At 41.6% G+C, this 24,193-nt stretch overlaps 2 protein-coding genes and 1 pseudogene across 2 annotated transcripts; 2 read left to right on the forward strand and 1 right to left on the reverse strand.

Moving 5' to 3' along the window:
* LOC146647527 (uncharacterized) lies at positions 1-9,039 on the forward strand. Its single transcript, XM_085389614.1, has 3 exons — positions 1-202; positions 1,233-1,494; positions 7,944-9,039. Exons 2-3 carry the CDS (start codon positions 1,245-1,247, stop codon positions 8,786-8,788), a joined length of 1,095 nt encoding a protein of 364 aa, XP_085245740.1. The 5' UTR covers positions 1-202; positions 1,233-1,244; the 3' UTR covers positions 8,789-9,039.
* LOC146647528 (tripartite motif-containing protein 16-like) lies at positions 2,274-24,193 on the forward strand. Its single transcript, XM_085389565.1, has 2 exons — positions 2,274-2,659; positions 22,362-24,193. Exon 2 carries the CDS (start codon positions 22,505-22,507, stop codon positions 24,173-24,175), a length of 1,671 nt encoding a protein of 556 aa, XP_085245691.1. The 5' UTR covers positions 2,274-2,659; positions 22,362-22,504; the 3' UTR covers positions 24,176-24,193.
* LOC146647529 (uncharacterized) lies at positions 19,006-19,965 on the reverse strand (annotated as a pseudogene).

A 24,193-nucleotide genomic window follows, 5' to 3' on the forward strand; every position in this document is an offset into this window, starting at 1 on the left:
TCTACTCAATAGAAGAACAAGAAGCGCGGAAATGGCACAACTGTCTTCAGTTTCTGGGAGAGTTTAACAATGAGAGACTGATGATGCAGAAGAAATCTCCGTGGTTAAAAACATTAAAAACAGTCGTCCAGGATGATGAGATCCGCCACTGGCTCAGACTGCTGTATATCAGCCGGAGACCCGAGATGAAGTCACGCAGCAGGTATGTAAAACTGTGATGTTCTCAATGAACTAACACAGGAACGATCTGAGCTCAGTCTGTAAGCTAACAGGCTAAAATCAGAGAGCAGCTAATCAAACAAGTGCGTCCGTTTTTTTTAAAGGTAAACTTTTAACAATAGACTTTCATGAGACACATCAAAACCAAACAGGGAGGGAAAGCTTCGGTTTTCTGCACTGTGCCACAGTTCGCTGTCTGCTTCGGTTCACGACGCCTCACTCCGGGGCTACAGACAGTTCTCTGCCGCCTGTGGTGCTCCTCACCTCCGTCTGCACCCACAGACTTCCCGAGGTGGAGGCAGGCCGGCAGGGACTTTGAGAGATGGGCTTTACTTTTAAAAATACCCCTTAATCAGGGTCTAACTCACTAAAAGATGGCCACATGTCTCTCTCCAACTTAATCTCTTTCTTTTAAGTAATTGTTTTTCATTGAAATGAAATTAATTGTTCAATAAAATGATTACATTTATAATTGAATTAAAGTTAAATGAATCAAGGTGATTTTGACTTTGCTAGTTAACAGGAAGAGAAACAAACTTACACAGGATAAAATGAAATTTGGACCCAGCAGAAAAAGTCAGATCACAGACAAACAGAAACATTCCTCTTTGGCTAAAATAAAATGCAGATTATTGCTCATCTGCAGTTTTAATCATGGTGAATAATTTATGATTCAGCCAAGTAAGATTCTTCTGTGTGGAGGTTTTTCCCCTGTCAAAAGGCATTGACCATTACCTTCATCTAAACATGGAATTTAAGTCATGTAGTTGCCGTTGTTTGTTTTTAAAGAGGTCATAATATTTTTGTGATGGTAGAAATTTATCTTCAAAGTAATAGTTATAAAGTGAATTAATAAGACTTTCCAACAAAGAGAGGGAGTCACATGGTGCTTCTGAAACATTTGTACAAACCTCTCTCACATATGTGAGCAACATGCTCACAGTGTACAGCCCTGCTGACTGAGGCTGCACCTTTACCTGTCTAATCTTTTTCTTTTTACTTTGTTCCTCAAGTCCCACATCAACATGAAGTGTAAGGAGGAGGAAGATCTGGCTGGCCAGCAGGTCTGGAAGCAGGAGAGGAACTTCAATCTGGACCAGGAGGACACAGATCCCCCACAGATCAAAGAGGAACAGGAGGAACTCTGCATCAGTCAAGAGGGAGAACAGCTTGTAGTGAAACACGAGGATGAAGGCATCGTCGTCTGGAGCGGGGAAGAGCGGCTCAGACAGCTGCGTAACATCTGGAAACCTGAGAAAGATTTACAGACCAGCGGTAAAACTGTAATCGCTTTTCTGAAGTGTTAACATTAATATTAAACCTACAGTTTGTATCAGTCAGATCTATTTAAGGGAGATTGGTTATGGCGTCCACCTGAGTGGCAGTGAGACTTCGAGCTCCGACCTCAACGTCCTTTGCCTACGCCCAACAGCGGTTAAAATCCAATCTTTTAGCGGCTGCCTCACCGACTTAAGCTTCTGTTCTGATCTAAACAACCAAGATGCCGACCAAACATAGGTCCAAGCCTAAAACAGCCGGAAAGGATGGATCAGACGATGACCCTAACAACGAACCTGAAACCGAGAAAATGGAAGGCGCTAGTGCTAGTGCTCAACAGACCGAGGCGAGTGTTTTGGCCGCAATTCAGTCGTTGAAAGTACATTTCACTGCTCAACTGCAAGAAGTTAAAATATCAAACCAAGAAATAAAAGAGGCGATTGGAGTGTTTTCGGAGAGGCTCACCTCCGCAGAAACTCGCATCAGTAAAGTTGAAGACGACGTCTCTTCCCTCGTAAGTAAAGAGACTTCCCTTCATAAGAAAATTCAGGAACTACAGTTAAAGGTGGACGACCTCGAAAATAGAAGCCGGAGATCTAATCTGAGACTCGTCGGATTGACTGAGAATACTGAACAAGGAGAAATTACAATATTCTTGCAAACTTTCTTAATTGATGTTTTGGGACGAGACGCGCTCCCATCCCCACCTATCATTGAACGAGCACACAGACTACAAGGGCGAAATACTCCAAATGGCCCACCCCGTGTGATCATCATGTAATTTTTGAATTATCAAGACAAGATGAGGGTGATGAGAGCGGCACGTCTGAAGGGAAAAATAACGCACAACGGACATCACATTATGTTTTTTCCTGATCTGTCAACGGAAGTCCAGAAACAACGGAAACAATACAACCAGGTAAAACAACAACTCCGTGAAATGCATATAAACTTCGGACTGATCTTTCCAGCAAAAATGAGGATTCTCCACCATGACAACAGGCTCCTCTTCCACACACCAGCGGAGGTGGAAGATTTCATGCGAAAAGTCCGGCAACAAAACGAGGGATAAACTTCACGCCCACTCAGAAACGCTACATCAAATATATGCAACTCTGATGAACAACTCCAAACCGGACATATAACGGCTGCTGGTGTACAGGTATGATATAGATGGCCTTAGGTATGCTATGTCTAAATCTTTTCATTCAGTTACATTTGTATGGCCACTTCTTTAGTTAATACGGTCGGACCTAAGTTTGTAACTTCAATCATGAGGACGCTCTATCAGCTCCTTCACACGGATCTGATGCATAACCAATCCGCTATGACTTTGGGGGGGAAGGTTTTGAGATCTACACCGATGGAAGATCTCTGGGTTGTTTTTTTTTTTTTCTTTTGTTTTCTGGTTTATAAGAGATTGTTTTTAAAGTGCAGTGCTCTTGAAATAACAACTTGTGAGTCTCGACAGGAGAGACGAGATGTAGTCAAACCCAGATTACTAAAGGTACAAACTGTATGAGTAGTTATTCAAATATTGATCTAATTTCCTGGAATGTAAGAGGCCTTAGAAAATATATTAAACTGAAAAGAGTAATGGATAGAATAAAACAATATCACCCAAAGATAGTCTTCATTCAAGAAACACACTTACTCGTGAATGAAACTGACCGGATAAGGAGGAGATGGCCAGGTCAGGTTTTCTTTAGCCACTTCTCAACACATGCTAGAGGAGTGGCAACACTCATTCATAAATCAGTACCCATGTGTATTAAAAAAAACCATATTGGACCCCGCAGGGAGATTCATTATTCTACAATGCTCCGTGCTGAATCAAGATTTAATATTAGTTAATGTATATGGCCCCAATATTGACGACTCCAACTTTTATAATAATCTATTTCTCTCTATTACAGACCTTCACGGTGAGATAATTGTTGGGGGGGACTTTAATTGTACCCTAGAGCCCAGGCTTGATAGATCATCAGGCTTAGACTCTTCCCATCCAAAATCTAGACAAGTCATACAACACTTTATGTTTGAATTGAATCTTAAAGATATATGGAGATTAAAAAATCCAACAGGGAGAGAATATTCTTGCTACTCAGCCAGTCATAATAGCCGCAGTCGCATAGATTATTTTCTTATCTCAAACTTTCTTATCTCCAGAATTAACAGCTGCTCATATAAAAGTGTGCTTATATCTGACCACTCAATAACCACGCTTAACTTCTCAGTCACAGCAGCTTTTAGACGTAACCCTATTTGGCGTTTAAGACCACACTGGCTGCACAATCAAAATATTTTGGAATATGTAGGCAAAAATATTGATGACTATTTCTACTTCAACAAATCCGAAACTACAGCCTCAGTAAGATGGGAAGCTTTTAAGGTCTTTATTCGTGGACAGATGATAGGCTACACCAAAAACAAAGCAAATAAAAACTATACTGAGATGTTGGACCTCGAAGGTCAAATAAAAGAAGTGGAACTTGAGATAAACCTGAATGACTCTAAAGAAAACCAACAAAAACTTTTAAGATTAAGAGCAAAATACGATAAATTAACTACTGAGAAAGCCTCAGCCGGACTATTTAGACTGAGACAGACCTACTATGACCAAGGGGAAAAGGCAGGAAAACTTTTGGCATGGCGTATAAAAACGCTACTGAACGAACAAACAATAAATGAAATTAGAACTGCAGACGAAAATATCACAGATCCTCATAGAATAAGTGAACTCTTTGAACACTACTATTCACAACTATATACTTCAACAGGAGATACGACTCGAGAATCACTAGAATCCTTCTTTGACTCAATAAGTACCCCTTTACTTTCTGAAGAAGCCCGATGCGAATTAGACTCTCAGTTATCGATGAATGAACTCTCCAATGCAATCGATAAATTAAAAATGGGAAAAACTCCCGGCCCAGATGGAATTCCACTAGACCTTTTCAAAATATTTAAAGATAAATTAATATTCCCTCTGTACGACATGCTGGTGGAAAGCTATGATTCAAAAGAGCTTCCCCCCTCCTTGCGAAATGCACTTATAACGGTATTCCCTAAGCCTGGGAAACCGCCTACAAAATGTGAATCTTATAGACCAATTTCACTAATAAACTCTGATGCCAAGATAATAAGCAAAGTACTGGCAAACAGACTTGAACGGTACCTTCATCTTCTTGTTGATAATGACCAAAATGGGTTTGTAAAAGGCCGACAAACGCAGCATGGGATTCGCAGAGTACTGAATGTACTTTACACAAACTCAGAACAACTAGACATGGCTCTGCTTTCCTTAGACGCAGAAAAAGCTTTCGATAGGGTCGAACATAATTATCTCTATAAGGTACTATCTCAATTCGGCTTTGGCAATTACTTCATGACCTGGGTTAAAATATTATATAATAAACCTATAGCCTCAGTTAGAACCAACAATATTATATCTAGACCATTCTATCTAGGTAGAGGTACACGTCAAGGCTGTCCCCTCTCACCTCTTCTTTTCGTCCTAGCAATAGAACCACTGGCTATTGCGATAAGGAACAACCAAAACATCTCTGGCATTAGAACAAATAATATTGAGTCTAAAATTGGATTATTTGCAGATGATATTATTTTAATGCTGTCTAAATTAAAGAGTTCAATTCCTCAGCTACTTAAAACAATTAACTTCTTTGGCAATATCTCCGGTTATAAAATTAATGAATCCAAATCGGCCATCCTCTTTTTTAATCATTCTGAAAGAACTAAACCACCTATTCAAACAACGTTTCAAATTGCCAGAGACAGTCTCACTTATCTAGGTATAAAAATCACTCCAAAAATTAACGCAAATTATTCTCCTACTATCAACTCTGTTGTTGGCTTAATCAATAGATGGTCTATGCTACCAATCTCGATGATTGGACGTGTAAATATTCTCAAAATGAACATCCTTCCAAAATTTCTATATCTCTTCCGAGTCATTCCTCTCAACCCTCCAGATGACTTCTTCACAAAGACAAAAACAATATTCAGTAAATTCATTTGGAATAACAGACGAGCTAGACTGCGTCTTTCGCTACTATATCTTCCGTATGACAGAGGAGGTCTCTGTGTTCCAAACCTCAAATGGTACTACTGGGCTGCCCAACTCTCTGCGGCCTCATGCTGGTTCTCAACAACTACCCTACCCTGGGTAAATTTAGAAAGGTCAAGTACTACCCCCTTACCACTCAGCACTTATCTGTACTCTGCAAAATATAAAGATCTGATGAAAGATACATCAAACCTCTTTGTTAAAAATACTATTCGTGTGCGGTTCGAGGCACTCGAGTTTAAAAATGAAATGCCAGCACTATCCCAATTCTCACCTATCTGGGGCAATAAGGCCTTTAAACCCGGTTGGAAAGATTTGGGCTTTAAAATATGGGCCGACAGAGGCCTGTGCAAAGTTGCAGATCTATTTGACAAGGACACCTTAATATGTTTCAATGGCTTGACTCAGAAATTTGACATTCCAACCAAACATTTCTTTAAATTTCTTCAAATCAGAAGCTTCATTTCAAAAACTCAATCCCTAACACCGCCCACCCTAAACTCATTAGAGGATATAGCAATAAACCATCAGCTGAAGAAGGGTTTAATTTCTCGCTTCTACAATAACCTTAGAGACGGCTCTCAAATATCCTCAGAAAAAGAAAGACGCGCATGGTGTCAAGACTTAGAGTGTAGTATAACTACAGAGGAATGGCAAAAAGCTTGCTTGAAAGCTCAAACACAATCTATAAACACTCAATTTAAACTAATCCAGTACAAATGGTTAATGAGAACATATATTACCCCAACATTATTAAATAAATTTGACCCCAAAACTCCGGACATATGTGTTAAATGTGGGGAAAAGGGCACACTGATGCACTGCCTATGGGAATGCTCAGAAATTCAAAAGTTTTGGAAGGAAGTTTTAGAAATAATTGCACATATTACAAGTGTCAAATTGGATCCATGTCCTAAATTATGCATCCTAGGAATTTTCCCCGCTGAAATCCAGCTGAGCAAAGCTAACCAAAAAACCACAACCTTCTGCCTGCTACAGGCGAAATACAGTATAGCCAAATCATGGAGATCCACTAGTAGACCACACGTGAGAATTTGGTTATCGACATTGTCAAAAACCCTTGCTCTGGAGAAACTTACGTCTATGATAAAGGGTAAACATGCTTCCTTCAAAAAAATGTGGGGAAATTTTTTGTTATTTTTGGAAGGTGAGGAAATGATCGATAATGTACAGAAATGATTCTATCTATTTAACCTGTATGGAGAAGTAACGTCACAGCTGCTAAAGAAAACCTGGGGAACCTGCGATTGCTGGTCTGCTAAATAGAAGGACAGGAGAAGGGACGTGAAATTAAATGGATTGGAAACGGAAGAGGACGCAGCTTATCATTGCAACCACTAATCTGGATGCCTCTCTAACTAACATGATATCCTTGGATTAAACTTCAGCCCGAAACCCTGGAATGTTATACTTGCTTGATTTTTTTTCTCTCTGGAGCACTATCTGTAAACCTTTGCTTCAGGGTCTTTTTTTTTTTCTTTTTTTTTTTTTTCTTTTGTTGTTGGGGGGTTATTTTGGGTTGCATATATTTTTCTGAAATAATATATGAATGATTTTCATGGGAGAGTATATATAATATATCTCTGTGTCCTCCTAACATTAATCATTTACGATGTACATAAATCATTATTATATACTCAGTTTTTTTTTTTTTTTTTGGTTGATGGAAAAGTAATAAAGAATAAAATTTTTAAAAAAGTCAGATCTATTTAATGTGTATTCGTGAAAACATGACAGGGAGTTTTAAATGGACTGGTTCTTATATAGCGCTTTTCTACTCAATCTTGAGCACTCAAAGCGCTTTACAAAACTTGTGCATTCACCCACTCACTCCCATTCGCACAAGCACATTTTTCTTAGTGCTTTCTACCAACATTCAGACACACATTCCACAGATCAAAGAGCAACTTGAGGCAACTTGGAGTTAGTATCTTGCCCAAGGATATTTGAAATGCAGACTAGGTGAAGCCGGGAATCGAACCGATCAGTAGATGATCTGCTCTACCGCCTGAGCTACAGCCACCCCCAATAGTGAAGATTATTTTGAAAAATATCAAGATGTAGATCAGTTTCGAGATCAACTCCAAAATAGATCATCAGTCAGTCAGTAATAAGTGAGTTCTTTTTTGTTTGAAAGGTTTTTTTTACTCTTAATGTTGCTGAAAAATGTCAGAACTCAAGTTCTCATTTGCATCAGAGTGCACAAATAACTTCATTTTTACACACTTTTAATTTCACCTGCAAATGTGAGCAACATGCCCTCATTACAGACTTTAACTAAAACTTTATCTTCTCAGAAGTGTTTTTCTATAATTACATTTTTTTATTGTTCGTTTAGACCTCCACCAGCAAACTGCCTGTAAGGAGGAGGAGTTTGTCGCCAATCAGCAGGAGAGGAACTCAAGTCTGGACCAGGAGGACCCAGATCCTCCACAGATTAAAGAGGAACAGGAGGAACTCTGCACCAGTCAGGAGCTGGAGGAGATTGTACTGAAGCAGGAGATCAATAGTTTTATGGTGACTTCTAGTTTTGAGGAAAGTGACCTCAGTGAATCAGAACCAAACGATGACCAGCTCCTTGCTCTTAACTTTCCTGAACCAGAGCTTGAGGAACAGGAAGAAAACCAGCATGTGGACTCGGGATCAACTAGAAATGCGGAGCTGAAGAAAAGGAGACGTCACAAAAACCGAACAGATAAGTCTCGGAGTGAAACTGATACAAGTAAAAAATCTGTAAGCTGTGACACTTGTGGAAAAACTTTTCAGTGTAAATCCAACCTGACGAGACACATGAGAGTTCACACAAGTGAGAAGCCACATTCTTGTAGCACCTGTGGGAAAAGATTCATTTGGAAATCAGGATTGGAAACTCACGTAAGGATCCACACAGGCGAGAAGCCATATTTTTGCATCACCTGTGGGAAAAGATTTGGTAAGAAATCAGGACTAGAAACTCATTTGAGAATCCACACCGGTGAGAAAGCGTATTCTTGCAACGTCTGTAGGAAAGAGTTTAGAGACTTGTCGACTATGAAAAGTCACAGAAGGATCCACACAGGTGAGAAACCATATATTTGTAGCTCCTGTGGGGAAAGATTCAGTTGGAAATCAGGACTGAATTTTCATCTAAGGATCCACCTGAGTGACAAACCAAATCACTGCAGCACCCGAGGTAGAAAATGACCTCATGCTCCAAGTCACGGTACATTTCCTGTCCACAGCAGTGAAGGGCACTCTATGTTGTTTGTTCCAGCCCTGACTTTATGTTTCTCTAAGTTTGATATTTTTTTTATTGGTCTTTAAAGGTGACACAAATATTTATTGAACATGGATGCTCTTTTAATATTTACCACAGAAACTTGTATTTCTTCTTCAGTATAGAAGAAAACAAACATGAAAATGAGTTTTTCATCACTTGTTCCTTGTAACAACCATGATGTGATTCCTTTTTATCAGCCAATAAATAAGTTTTAATACACAGGAATAAAGATTTTAAAAAAGTTCAAGACAAGTATACAATTTTTATTTAAATATGTTTTCTTTGTGATTTATGTTAATGAAGGTTATACTTCAGTATGGCTTTGACCTGGTTGTCCTGGTTCTTCTTAGCAACATGTTGCAAGATTTGATTAAAAATGTTTGTGACTTATTTTGTGTATTGTGTAATCCCTGCTAAATAAAAGCAGTTAAATGTGCTATATTGGCTCATGATAAGTGTTTATATCATTTTGCCTAAATGCAAGTAAACTCAATGTTTGCCAACTCTGTGTGTGCAGTTTGCTTCATAAGTACAGTAACAGAACTTAAACTACATGGAGCCTATTTTGATTACATCATTACAGATGTAGATATTATTCATAGTTCATATTTCACAGTGTGCTGCAATCTTCTCCACAGACCTGCATTGCTCTCTGTTCAGACCCGTCATCTTCAAGATGTCCACTAGATGTCGTCAGAGTTCCCCCACTTTCCTCATCTATTGTGTTGCCATTACCTGAGCCTGCTTAAAACCTACAGTCCTTTACATATGGGTTCATTCAGGGTCATGTTTAGTGGGCAGGTTTAGTGCGATGAAGGAAACTCGTTTTCTTTAACTTTACCTCTCAGTAAGTAACTGGAGTAACAGACTCACTGATTCCTCCCCACCTGCTGGACATGAACCAGCTGACTGACACTTGTTTTCATTTTCTCATTCATAAAGTTGCTACCAGTTCAATTCATTTATATTTATATATAGTGCCAAAAAAACAACAGTTGCCTCAAGGTGCTTTATATTGTAAGGTAAAGAATGTTGTTGAAATCTCCCAATTCTTTGAATCTTTGGGCTGAAGGAAGGACAATACTCGGTGTATCAATGCTCAATCAACAATCATTTATTTCCATACAATTCAACAGTCAGAGCATTACAACGTCCGGACGGGAGAGATGCTACCAGAGGGTCAGGCACATGTCTCAAAATGGTGACGGGTTGCTCAGCTTTTTATAGTCTCTGGTGGCCCCCAGCTAGTCGTAAAAGCCAAAACATCACATTTTTTCTCTGTTACAGCGCCTAAGTTATGACCTCGGCAGTTGTTTCTCTGCTTTCTGTAAGGTGGGGGTGTGGAATGTGGTCTATCTATCTCCCCTGTCTTTAGACACAGAGTCTCCTGCTTACAACCTTCTCTTCATGATTCAACAATTAAGCATGTCAAGAAAACAGTGTAACACATTCCCAGCAGATCAAGGATACAGAGTGATGCACATTTATCTAATGAACTAATATGTGAATATGTTCTGTTAACTCAAAAGTATAATGAGAACTAAACTACATACAGCTCACACACTCTATATTAAAGGGTATAATGTGATCTACAGCAGTATTCTAATTCAACTACTTTGATTACATATATAAGGTAACATATAATAACAGAATAATCTAATAATTCCCCCTTTTGATGTCTGAAAGAGATCACTTACAACATGCACTCCAGGGTCGCAAGGTCCAGTTCTTCTTGATCCTGAGGCCCTCTGTCCCCCTTTAACGGGTGGACCATATGTGGGATGACCTCTGTGTTCACGCAGTTCAGATGCAAGCAAAGTTAGATTTACAACCATAACAGCAGTTACAGATGACTCTCCCATCACTCCCCAATTCTCCCACAGCTTTATTTTGGTGCTCCAGTTTTCCACTCCCATTTTAATGCCACCTTATACCTTTCAAATGTACTTAGACTAGAACCTCTGTCTAAGGAGCTTTTAACCTTTATTTTTATTGCTGCAGCTACCAGTGTCTTCCAGTTGGGTGATTCTCAGCTTCTTTCTTCGACCTCCGGGGTTAGACCACCCTTTAGTCATTGCACAGTTCTGGGGATTATTCTGCCCCGATTTCAAACAAAGATCTGTGTATTTTGGGGTCACCGCCGTGTCCCCCTTTTTGCCAAGAGCCTCTTGAACCTCGTTGGTCTGGTGTTCCTGGTTTTCACCAACCCCTTCATGATTATTGCTGTGTTTATGGGATCCATCTTCTCAAGGAGCTCAAACGCCATGACACTTGACCCCAGTTGCTGTCTCGGCTGTCCCTACATCTGTCTCTGCTGTGAAGGGTCCTCACATCTCCGGGTCCCCGTCTGGTGTCTCTTCCTTTCTCTGCAAGAGACAGAAAACCAAAACACCTCTCTCCCTAGCCTTGATAATCTAATATTGTTATCCATTGTTCTTCTAATGATTCAAATTTGGTTTAAAATATTATGTTCAGGACTTATTCTAATCATAATCTATGTGTGTGTAAAAGAAATCAAAAATTAGTGAACCCTTTCTAAGTCTAACACATTATAAGCTTAAGTTTTACCATAGCTAAATTATTAAACACAGAAATAACGTCATAAGATGTTCATAAAACCATTGTTTGATGTTCGGACTCAACTTCCCCCTTTTTGACACACTCCCATGTGTCAATTCATTGGAGCTAGACAATTAAAAGAGAAGGTTGGTGACATCATATCTCAGAAAGTATCAGAAATTCTTCTCTCGAGTACCGTTGCTCCAGCCTTGTCATCCCTGAGGATCTTCGATCCCGAAAATGTCCCTTCTCCTCATGTAATAAAGTCTGTCATCCTTCCATGCCCTGGTAACTGGTCCATCCAGAGCTGTAACATTTTGAAATGTACATACAACAAGCCAAACCACACCTTGGTCACACCAACCCTTTTCTGCCCCGAAGATGTCCAACACCATCTTAGTCTGGACCAGGGTTGTAATAGTTTTGCAATTTTCATCAGTTTTAATCAGTTTTTACCAATTGTTTGCTAGTTTAGTTTAGTTTTTATTTTCTGAAAATCCTTAGTTTCAATTTAGTTTTATTTGTGTTTTGCAAAAAATTAAGTGTAACAAAATCCCAGTTCCATCATATCAGTCATGCTCTTCTGGTTATCCTTGGGTGTTGAGACTAATAACTATTAACTCTTGCCGCACCGAGTGGTCCTAATTTTGGTTGAAGTGAATTGATAACCTTTTGAAGGCGATTGTTTCACACCTTTATTTGGATGTCCCAGTCCTGTTATCTCGGGATACATCACGCTGCCTTATCTGGGGTTAGCTGTTTTCTGGGGATGCGGGTTGAGTGGGTGAGCTCTTCGAGGAGGGGGAGTGTGCTCCCCCTGATGAGGTCTTCTAGGTAAGCTAGGTTAACCTTCTTGTGTGGGCTTTTCAAGTGCACTTTAAGGTTAGTGGGACTTTTAGTTTTATAAATGTCCCTCATGTCCCCCTGATGACCCAGTATTTCATTTTTGCACACTGTAGTACACATTTTAGTTTTTGCTTGTAGCTCGCATACTCTACTTGCCACTCCTCTAAGTCCTGATGTTTCTTAGAGAGGGCAACAGTACCTTTAAAATTATATCACATGTGTGGGGGTGTGGCCTTGCCAATTGTTTTGCCCACCTTTTCAAAATGGCTGGCGTGCCCACAAGCACATTTCATGGAAAAAGAAAGGTAATCTTGATATTTACATTTAAAATGTTTTGTTAAACTCAGATTTTTATTTTATTCTTTTTGCAAGTACCCCTCCTCGGTGGCGAGAAACTGTTGGTGTGGTCAAGTGGGTGCTCTAGAAACAAACGCTCAGGACAGAACAGTTATCAGTCATGTACTTCCTACAAATTTTGCATATGTTTTATTTCATATTGATCCTCTGAGTGTAATGGTACATTTTAATTTGAATTTATCCAAACTAAACACAATATTTTCTTTATTTACTTTGCTCTTGTTCTTTTGCAGTACCACATCCTATCAAATGTCCCTGTCGATTATATTCTACATTTAATAACTTACTATTTCAAGTGAGAACCTAAATCACGTGGACCAATGTTTATTATTGCATATCTCTATTCTGAATGTGGCCAGTCATTCATAGGTATTGTTCAATTTTGGCGATTTTCCTCTATAAAATTTAATTGACTTTTTTACAGTGGCCTGCTATGGTTAATAATAACATATTCCAGTCATGAGTGGTATCAAAAGTCTTCTCCACTGTAGCATTTGGCATTCCCAATAATATAACATGATACCTTACTCAAAACACAGTTAATATAGCACAGTTTTCTTAATGCAAACATCGGTAACTCAAAATCAGCAACCACAGTGTTAAGTCTGCAGTTCATACTTATGTGAAGCTAGAGTCTCCTCCTCCAGTCTCTCTTATCCTCCTGCTCCTGAAAAAACAAAACAAAACAAAGCGAAGCATCCACCCTTCTCTTGTCGGCTGGGTGAATTGTTTATTGGCATTTACTAATCCTAAAGTTGGTGCAGTCATTGTCTCAGTATCAAGTCAGTCAAAACTTTTAGTCGTCAGTCCATCACAGTCCATTCACATGCATACCTCCATACACATTCATACCAGATGTTGCTGATAATGGAGTCTCACGCGCAACCTATTCGAGCGTCCATCACCAGCAAGATGACGTCATCATTTTAAAGGAAAACAATTCCTTGTTGTTTTTTGGGCCGGATTGACTCGGTGCAATCCTTTTAGACTCAGAACTTCTCAGTGTTCCCTATAAGTGAATTTCTCCCAAGCCAATTACAATCATGGAGAAGCACACTTTGCAACTGTTTACAGTAATAATATTTTATAGTGCTTTAAATTTCAATCTTTCAGGCCTGGTTTAAAGAGCTGATTGTTAAATCATAAACTCACAAAATATCAACATATCACCATATCTCCATATCTCCACCGGTGGATCACACCTCTCAGATGTTTTTTCTCCAGTGCACTGTAACAAAAACGAAAACAGACATAACCAACAAAATACTACTAAAATAACACAAACTAGGGCCCGTTGCAGACATGTCCAAGCATAAAACTATCCCTCTCTCGCTTACGAGAAAGAACACAAGCCAAAGCTCACTGATAAAATCAAGCTAGCGCTAAACAAAACCAAACAATCAACCAGAAATTCACAGGAACATTTTGCTTCCTGCCGGGACAATATTGTGTGGGAATGAGAACCTCAGGTGCCGTAACACCTTTTGTTCCTCCTTGAATTAAAACTCAATCACAGAAAATGCCGTACTCCGACCTAAACTTACACTATTAATTCATCATTTTCACTCTGTGCCACTGTTCCTCATCAGGGCTGTGTGAAGCACAGCAAAGAATTCAGTCAAGGCCTTGAGCCATAAACAGACATCACGCACAGACATTGTTTTCATAACCAAACTTTTTTAGACCTTATTCCTAAAATCTACATAAATGCCTTCTAGGTGACATATAACACATTCTAAGTAATCAATGGCTCCTCATAAAAATTATGCATTGGGATGTTTGTGTGCAGCATTTTGCATATCAGCATAAGCAAAGCATTCTTCATTGCATCAGCGTGTGTGTGTGTGTGTGTGTGTGTGTATGTGGATCACTTCTCAGTGAATCAGCATTCCAATGTGTGTGTGTGTGTGTGTATATGTGTGTGTGTGTCATTTCTCACTCACTCAACGAGTGCACGTGTTCATGTGTGTATTTCACTTCATTCTGAATCTGTGTGTTTGGAGACGTGTGTGTGTGTGTGTGTGTGTGTGTGTGTGTGTGTGTGTGTGTGTGTGTGTTTGTTTCTCTTCATTCTGAGTCAGTGCATGTAGATGTGTGTGTTTGTGTTCATCACTTTCCTGTTCTGGTGTTCTGGGTAAACCACTGCCTGAAGCGTGCCCTGGGGTCCTGCCCCCCTCCTTTTCAGTTTGTTTGCGACCATTGCTGCTGCTGCTGCTCAAAATTCAGTCCGTCCTGGTTCTGACCCCAATTGGGGCAGTCCTTTCTCCAGTGTCGATGTTCACCGCGGGTGAAACCTGCATCTTCTTCTGTGTTTTTGTCCATTCTGAGGTGCCTTCTGTCCTCAGTTACTCCTCTTGTCTTGGTCACGCCCTTTTTGCCGCCCGATCATCCGTGTTGGTCCATCACTGTCCTGCACAGTGTGAATGCAAAGTTATCAAGGTCAGCATTCTTTCGCTCGGCCTTACTTTTCATTCGGGCTTGGCGGGCGTCTCGTCACAGCTCTGTCAGCTGACGCAGTCTGGGAATTTTCCCCCGTGTAGTGAAACGGGCCTTAGGTTTAGTGCTCTCCGTCTCGGCTGCATGAGATCACATTCCTGCAGGTCTGTTGACATTCTCAGGTCGTTGTTGTGGGTCCAGCTGTTGCAGCATTTGGTCAGTGTCACGTATGGGGGAGAGCAGGAGTCCAGTCAGCCTCGGCTTTCAGGGCCGGCAAAGCAGCCTGTAATTAAATATGTATAGAAAAAACAAAAACAAAACAAAACAAAAACAAACAAAAAACAAAAAACAAAAACAAACGAACAGGAAAATGTTGTTGTGTTGGCTGTGTTATTCAGAGGGGAGACAATGGGGCCAGGCCCTGTGTCAGCCTTCTCTCCCCCTTTTTTTGTTTTTTGTCTCCCGATATAATCAACTCCTAACCCACCAAGTTGACAGGACAACACCGGTATATGTTAAAATTCTTAAGATCATGTTTAAAAGCCCAAAAAAGGAACTTTCTTTCATTCAGTAATCACTTTTATTAATCAATCAACAGAAAACATGTCACAATTTGACTCTTTTTACCACTAAATTTGTTGCGTCTTCCCTGGTTGGTTAGACCAGTGTTCCTTTTTTTTTTTTTTTTTTGGTTAAATTGTTGTCCTGCAACCCAGAGGGTTTCTTTGTCAGTAATGTATAGACTTCATCATTTAAGTATGTTAATTTTTCTTTAACCTTGCTGGAAAATCTTCACGTGTTCATGAGTGTAAGCTGTTTCTTCATTGCGTGTATGTGCATTTGTATAAAAGCAGGTTAATTTTATCTTTTCTCAAACTAGGCGTTACCTTAAAAGGAGCCTTTCTCTCAGATTTCTCTGCTTGTGTGTTTTTGTTTCACCTTTTTGTTGTGATGCTCCGGACGCCTTCCCAACCTCCACAAGTCCGTTGGCCCCAATTTTATGTGTTAAAACTTCTCTTAATTTCTCCTCTAATTCTCTCCTCGCTGCTGTCTTTTTCACAGCTGCTGATTCGTGCTGGGTGTGGTTCCCATTACCTATAATTTTGCTTCGGCCGCTGTGCTTGTGGGGGCAGTTGGTCCAGGTCCGCAGCTTCCTGTATTAACACACTAAGAGATTTATTTAATTTCATTTTCATCACTGTTAAACAGATAAGCAGGCAACCCGCCTACCTTGACAGCGTAAACTGTACGCCAGTCTCCCAACACATTCCTCTCTCTACTCCTCCATAATTCTCCACTGCACACCTCTTACTATCTCTCCTTTTTATTTTTATTACACCACAGAGTAATACACCCAATTATGCCCGTCTATCTCTATGTGGCTCCAAATTCCCTCTTTATTTTAATTTCACACTCGTCAGGGGACAGGCACACAACAATTTCAACCACTGACACGAGGAATTCAACCTTTTTATATTTCTTTACTAATCTAGACTCAACGTTTGTTCGCAAAATGTGTCTTGTTCTAGTCCGGAATAAATGTGAACCCGTGATTACACGGCCGTTCCAGTGTTATTTCCGTAGCTATGCGGGGGCCCTCACCTCCCCAAGTCACCACCTCGGCACCCGGACGCCGCCGGTCCTGGCCGCGCGTCCACGAACAGGAGGGTCGCCACTCCTAGGGCAAATGTTCCACAGGTACACTAGGCATCAACCTTTGATCCTAAAATGTGTATTTGCTCTAATGTCCTCCTAATCAAACACATCAACCGTCACTGTCACTGTGTTCACGCTTCACACTCCACACAAAAAACACACTCAGAGCGCGCCTCACTCACACTCAAAACAACACCTAGAGCGCGCTTTACACACAAGACAGCACCCAGAGCGCGCCTCGCAGCTTCACACACACACTCTCACTCAGAGCGCGCCTTCACACACACACACAACACTTTTCCTCAGCGGGAATTTTACACAGAAACCTCTGAGCTCAACTATTAGATCTTCTTAAAGCACACTGCACCATAGACCAAAATACCCCTTTCTCTGCGCTTATGACCGCCACCACGGGGCAAAGTCGCATCATAAAAGTGATGCTTGCATCCCCGAAGTTATACCTGACATCATAAACCAGGTGTTGCTATGTACTTAAATTTTTACTTTGTATTATGACCGCAGCCCTTAAAACTCGACTGACGCCACAAACCACCGTCAAAACCTCTATCCAATGTACTAAAACTAGCACCAACCACTACTGCACTTCACGGCCGCACCACCGGAACACGGCCGTATCATAAACCAAACCTACGGACGTGTTTCGCTCTCGCGTTGCCAGCGTTCAACTGCACCGTGAAGCCAGCATCTGCTTTTCCTTAAATCAACTTCTATTTCATAGCCGGCAAAAGCCAGGACGTCACTGACACCATAAACAAAATAAACAAACCTCGACTTCAATGTACTGGACTAATGGCCGCGTCTTCAGAAGAAATTCTAACGTATTATTGCTACAGAAGCCAGTATTAGACTAAATTAAATGTGGAAGGTAAAGTGGCTGCAACTAGCTCAACGTAGTATCTTATTAGTTTCTCGGTAGAAGCAGTTTATTTAACACACTGGAATTCAGCCTCAACTTATGTTGTTAGTATCTTGCGCCAAAAACCAGACACCGACAAATTTACTGTGAAAATACATGTGACTCAGCGAACAGATTAATTTGGAAAGCCCAATATGCACATTTGGTATTTATAATACAACAGGCTGTGCTTACCTTTTTGTTGTTAGACCGGTCTTCCGTTCGCCTCGCCCCACTTCCTCAGCACACCAAAGATCCGGGTCACACGGCACCAAGTTGTTGAAATCTCCCAATTCTTTGAATCTTTGGGCTGAAGGAGGGACAATACTCGGTGTATAAATGCTCAATCAACAATCATTTATTTCCATACAATTCAACAGTCAGAGCATTACAACGTCCGGACGGGAAAGATGCTACCAGAGGGTCAGGCACATGTCTCAAAATGGTGACGGGTTGCTCAGCTTTTTATAGTCTCTAGTGGCCCCCAGCTAGTCGTAAAAGCCAAAACATCACATTTTTTCTCTGTTACAGCGCCTAAGTTATGACCTCGGCAGTTGTTTCTCTGCTTTCTGTAAGGTGGGGGTGTGGAATGTGGTCTATCTATCTCCCCTGTCTTTAGACACAGAGTCTCCTGCTTACAACCTTCTCTTCATGATTCAACAATTAAGCATGTCAAGAAAACAGTGTAACACATTCCCAGCAGATCAAGGATACAGAGTGATGCACATTTATCTAATGAACTAATATGTGAATATGTTCTGTTAACTCAAAAGTATAATGAGAACTAAACTACATACAGCTCACACACTCTATATTAAAGGGTATAATGTGATCTACAGCAGTATTCTAATTCAACTACTTTGATTACATATATAAGGTAACATATAATAACAGAATAATCTAATATTACTAATAATATTTGCTTCACTCTCCATTTGATGTGTTTTTGGTATGTTTTACTTTTAATTGTTCTACACTCAACAAAAATATAAACGCAACACCTTTGTTCCTGCTCCGATTTGACATGGGATGGACATAAAGACCTAAAAGTCACTCCAGATACACAATATTACCATCCCTCCCAAACATTGTTCACAAATCAGTCTAAATGTGTGATAGTGAGCACTTCTGCTTTGCTGAGATAATCCATCCCACCTCACAGGTGTGCCACATCAAGATGCTGATCTGACATCATGAGTAGTGCACAGGTGTACCTCAGACTGCCCACAACAAAAGGCCACCCTGGAATGTGCAGTTTTATCTCACAGCAAAATGCCACAGATGCCACATGCATTGAGGGAGCGTGCAATTGGCATGCTGACAGCAGGAATGTCAACCAGATCTGTCGCCCGTGCATTGAATGTTCATCCCTCAACCATAAGCCGTCTCCACAGGCGTTTCAGAGAATATGGCAGCACATCCAACCGGCCTCACAACCGCAGACCACGTGTAACCACACCAGCCCAGGACCTCCACATCCAGCAGGTTCACCTCCAAGATCGTCTGAGACCAGCCACTCAGACAGCTGCTGGAACAATTGGTGTGCATAACCAAACAATTTCTGCACAAACTGACAGAAACCGTCTCAGGGAGGCTCAACTGCATGCTCGCCGTCCTCATCGGGGTCTTGACCTGACTCCAGCTCGTCGCCGCAACAGACTTGTGTGGGCAAATGCTCACATTCGATGGCGTCTGGCACGTTGGAGAGGTGTTCTCTTCACGGATGAATCTCGGTTCACATTGTTCAGGGCAGATGGCAGACAGCGTGTGTGGCGTCGTGTGGGTGAGCGCTTTGCTGATGTCAATGTTGTGGATCGAGTGGCCCATGGTGGTGGTGGGGTTATGGTATGGGCAGGCATCTGTTATGGACGAAGAACACGGGTGCATTTCATTGATGGCATTCTGAAAGTACAGAGATACCGTGATGAGATCCTGAGGCCCATTGTTGTGCCATACATCCATGAACATCACCTCATGTTCCAGCAAGATAATGCACGGCCCCATGTTGCAAGGATCTGTACACAGTTCTTGGAAGCTGAGAATGTCCCAGTTCTTGCATGGCCAGCATACTCACCGGACATGTCACCCATTGAGCATGTTCTGGATGTGCTTGACCGGCGTATACGACAGCGTGTACCAGTTCCCACTAATATCCAACAACCTCGCACAGCCATTGAAGAGGAGTGGACCAACATTCCACAGGCCACAATTGACAATCTGATAGACTCCATGCGAAGACGATGTGTTGCACTGCATGAGGCAAATGGTGGTCACACCAGATACTGACCGGTTCTGAGTCCCCAGACCCCCAATAAAGCAAAAAACTGCACATTCCAGGGTGGCCTTTTGTTGTGGGCAGTCTGAGGTACACCTGTGCACTACTCATGATGTCAGATCAGCATCTTGATGTGGCACACCTGTGAGGTGGGATGGATTATCTCAGCAAAGCAGAAGTGCTCACTATCACACATTTAGACTGATTTGTGAACAATGTTTGGGAGGGATGGTAATATTGTGTATCTGGAGTGACTTTTAGGTCTTTATGTCCATCCCATGTCAAATCGGAGCAGAAACAAAGGTGTTGCGTTTATATTTTTGTTGAGTGTATGATTATGTTTATGTGGGGTTTATAATTATATTTAAGTTCTGGGTTTTTTTTATGAATAAAAGTGACTTAACTTGTCAGAGATATGGGACTTTGGGCATTTCCCCTTCTGTCTTATTCTCAGTGTCTTGTCTCCATGTTTATTTACCTCTGTGTTGCTATCTTTGTGTCTCTGTCTCTTTCTCTTCCCCTGTTCAGTGGGATTTAAGACTTCCAACAAATAATTTCAAAGGGTCAATTAAATTTTAATAAAACCATTTTACTCAACACTGCACTCGAATTTTAGCATTTTTTTTTTTACTCAATCATAAAAAGATTCATCTTAAAAGATGTTTTAGAGACATTTTTATTACTTTTTTCTCTTTCTTTCTTTCTTTCTTTCTTTCTTTCTTTCTTTCTTGTTTTTTAGCCATCAGAATTATTGTCTGAAGGCCAAAAAAGATGCCCAACTAACTTAATTTACCAAATGGACCATCACGGCCTTGCCATATTGGTCTATTTGATCAACCTTTGTTATTATTTATTTATTTTAATTTATTTTCAGCTGTTACAGATAGGACAGACATGACTGGGGGATAAGAAAGAAAGAAAGAAAGAAAGAAAGAAAGAAAGAAAAGGGGAAGAGGGACAGTGAGAAAGGGCACTTAAAAAATATCTCTCAGGTCACCTGTTGAGAGAAGAAAATAAGAGAAAACAAGCAAAAAAGAGAGCAACATAATAACACAACACCATTGCAATAATCTAGCTAAGTGTAAATAACAGTAAATATTAAATACTGAATGTGATTGTGCAGCACGCAAGATTGACATCGCATAATGTGGTTTGAGGTAGCAGCCAAGAAAGGTGTAGCTTGTGTGTGTGAACACCTGTGTGGATGAGTGCTCGTCTATTCAAAAGGCTTCTCCATGTAACGATCTGCTAGAAGGTGTGGGGAGCCACAGCCTCGTCCCCCAGGGCATGAAGCAGGCATGGAGGAGATCCAGGCCCCAGACATCCAGAGGCCCCCAGAGTGCGAGCGCCCAAAGAGGACCACCGGAGGGGCAACCGTGCCACCTTCCTGGGAAGAGCTGAGGAGAACCCCAGATGAGGGGTCACCCAACAGCCACAGAGCAGAAGCCAGAGGGGGCTGCAGTGACGTACACGCGGGCTCTGCCGGCAGTCAGCTGTGCCAGAGTGAATCGCCCCCGCAAGGGGCCCGACCGAGCCACAGGCACCAGGCCCCACCAAGCAGCCGTACCGGGGAGTGAGCTGGTACAGACCTATGCGCCCAGCCCTGGACACCAAGAACGCACCGATGTCTGAGTTCATCAACCAGGGAGTGTGGTGAGGGGAAATAGGCCTCCATACCTTGGAGGGCCTGAGATGTTCCAAGGGGGTGGAGTGTAAGACCCGAGCTGACATATAGACACAGACGAATAGGCACACACAGACCCAAACATGCATTCCCACCCTCATGCACACATATACAAATACTCGGCGCTCATCCAACCTGGATACAGACACAAATGGACACTGTACATGTACTGTACAGCACGGCCCCTCCTGAGAACCCTCAATGTCTACATGCATTTAAAACTGAGAGGTGGGCACCGGCGCCAGAGGTGAGGTTGAATACAAAGACCGTCCTCTGGACACCGTATAACATGGCCGATCCCAAGGCCCTATATGTATGTGTTATGAGAGTGTGAGTAATGTGGATGTCTAGGTTGTGGAATAAAATCAGTCTGCTGATAAAACAGTGAGCACAGTGAGAAGATCTTCACTGAGCTGATCCATCTCATCTCATAAAATTGAGGCACAGGTGACCAGGAGGGGACAGAGGGGGAACGACCTTTTATTGCTTTTTTCTACAACAATTTCTTAGTTCAGCTGCAGTATTTGATATCCTGTAATGACTAAAATGATAATTTAAACAAATTTACATAAAAAGATTGTCTTTTAAATGTTAAGTTTATTTAACAACTTTAAAGGCTGAGCAGTGCTATTTTTAAATGAAAAACTCACAGGCTCACATGTTCCAGGATTGAATTAGTGTCTGATAACCCTCCCTCTTCCTGCTCTCTAACTCAGCACCTCCTCTCTGTCCACATGTTCCCTTGTTCCCTCCCCTTCTGATCTGCAGTTTGAAGATGGGTGCAACCAACATGTGGTGACGTATAAGAGCTGACAGATCCCATTCGCTACAGAAACCTATGTTGTTTAGATCAGAGCAGTTTCAGTTCTGAGGAAGTGAAACTCACACAGTCACTGACACTGTTGGGTGAAATGGCGCAGAAAAGTGTTCAGCTGGACCGAGAAACCTTCTCTTGTTCGATCTGTTTGGATCTACTGAAGAATCCGGTGGCTCTTCCCTGTGGACACAGCTACTGCATGAACTGTATTGAAAGCTTCTGGGATGAAGAGGAAAAGAAGAAAATCTACAGCTGCCCTCAGTGCAGACAGACTTTCACAGCGAGGCCTGTCCTGGTGAAAAACACCATGTTAGCAGTTTTAGTGGAGCAGCTGAAGAAGACTGGACTCCAAGCTGCTCCTGCTGATCACTGCTATGCTGGACCTGAAGATGTGGCCTGTGATGTCTGCACTGGAAGAAAAATGAAAGCCTTCAAGTCCTGTTTAGTCTGTCTGGCATCTTACTGTGAGAAACACCTTCAGCCTCATTATGATGTGGCTCCATTAAAGAAACACAAGCTGGTGGAGCCCTCCAAGAAGCTCCAGGAGAACATCTGCTCTCGTCATGATGAGGTGATGAAGATGTTCTGCCGTACTGATCAGCAGAGTATCTGTTATCTCTGCCCTGTGGATGAACATAAAGGCCACGACACAGTCTCAGCTGCAGCAGAAAGGACTGAGAGGCAGAGAGAGCTGGAGGTGAGTCGACAAAACATCCAGCAGAGAATCCAGGACAGAGAGAAAGATGTGAAGCTGCTTCAACAGGAGGTGGAGGCCATCAATCAGTCTGCTGATCAAACAGTGGAGCACAGTGAGAAGATCTTCACTGAGCTGATCCATCTCATCCAGAAAAGAAGCTCTGATGTGAAGCAGCAGATCAGATCCCAGCAGGAAACTGAAGTGAGTCGAGTCAAAGAGCTTCAGGAGAAGCTGGAGCAGGAGATCACTGAGCTGAAGAGGAAAGATGCTGAGCTGAAGCAGCTCTCACACACAGAGGATCACATCCAGTTTCTACACAACTACCCCTCACTGTCAGCACTCAGTGAGTCTACAGACTCATCCAGCATCAATATCCGTCCTCTGAGCTACTTTGAGGATGTGACAGCAGCTGTGTCAGAGGTCAGAGATAAACTACAGGACATTCTGAGAGAGGAACGGACAAACATCTCACTGACAGTCACTGAAGTGGATGTTTTACTGTCACGACCAGAGCCAAAGACCAGAGCTGGATTCTTAAAATATTCATGTGAAATCACACTGGATCCAAACACAGCGTACAAACTGCTGTTATTATCAGAGGGGAACAGAAAAGCAACATTAATGAATCAACAACAGTCTTATTCTGATCATCCAGACAGATTCACTGTATGGTCTCAGGTCCTGAGTAGAGAGAGTCTGACTGGACGTTGTTACTGGGAGGTGGAGTGGAGAGGGGGAGGAGTTTATGTAGCAGTCGCATACAAGAATATCAGCAGAAAAGGGATTAAATGTAAATTTGGACGTAATGACAAATCTTGGTCATTAGATTGTGACAACAACAGTTTTACATTTCGGTACAACAACATCCAAACTCGTGTCTCAGGTCCTCGTTCCTCCAGAGTAGGAGTGTACCTGGATCACAGAGCAGGTATTTTGTCCTTCTACAGCGTCTCTGAAACCATGACTCTCCTCCACAGAGTCCAGACCACATTCACTCAGCCGCTCTATGCTGGACTGTTGGTTTACTATAATTATGGAAACACAGCTGAGTTGATTAAAGTGAAATAGACTGAAGTCTTTCATATT

Source organism: Rhamphochromis longiceps, linkage group LG18 (genome assembly GCF_057381845.1).
Source record: "Rhamphochromis longiceps isolate RC_006_pf linkage group LG18, R_longiceps_female_GT1.1, whole genome shotgun sequence".
NCBI classification, from domain to species: Eukaryota; Metazoa; Chordata; class Actinopteri; order Cichliformes; family Cichlidae; genus Rhamphochromis; species Rhamphochromis longiceps.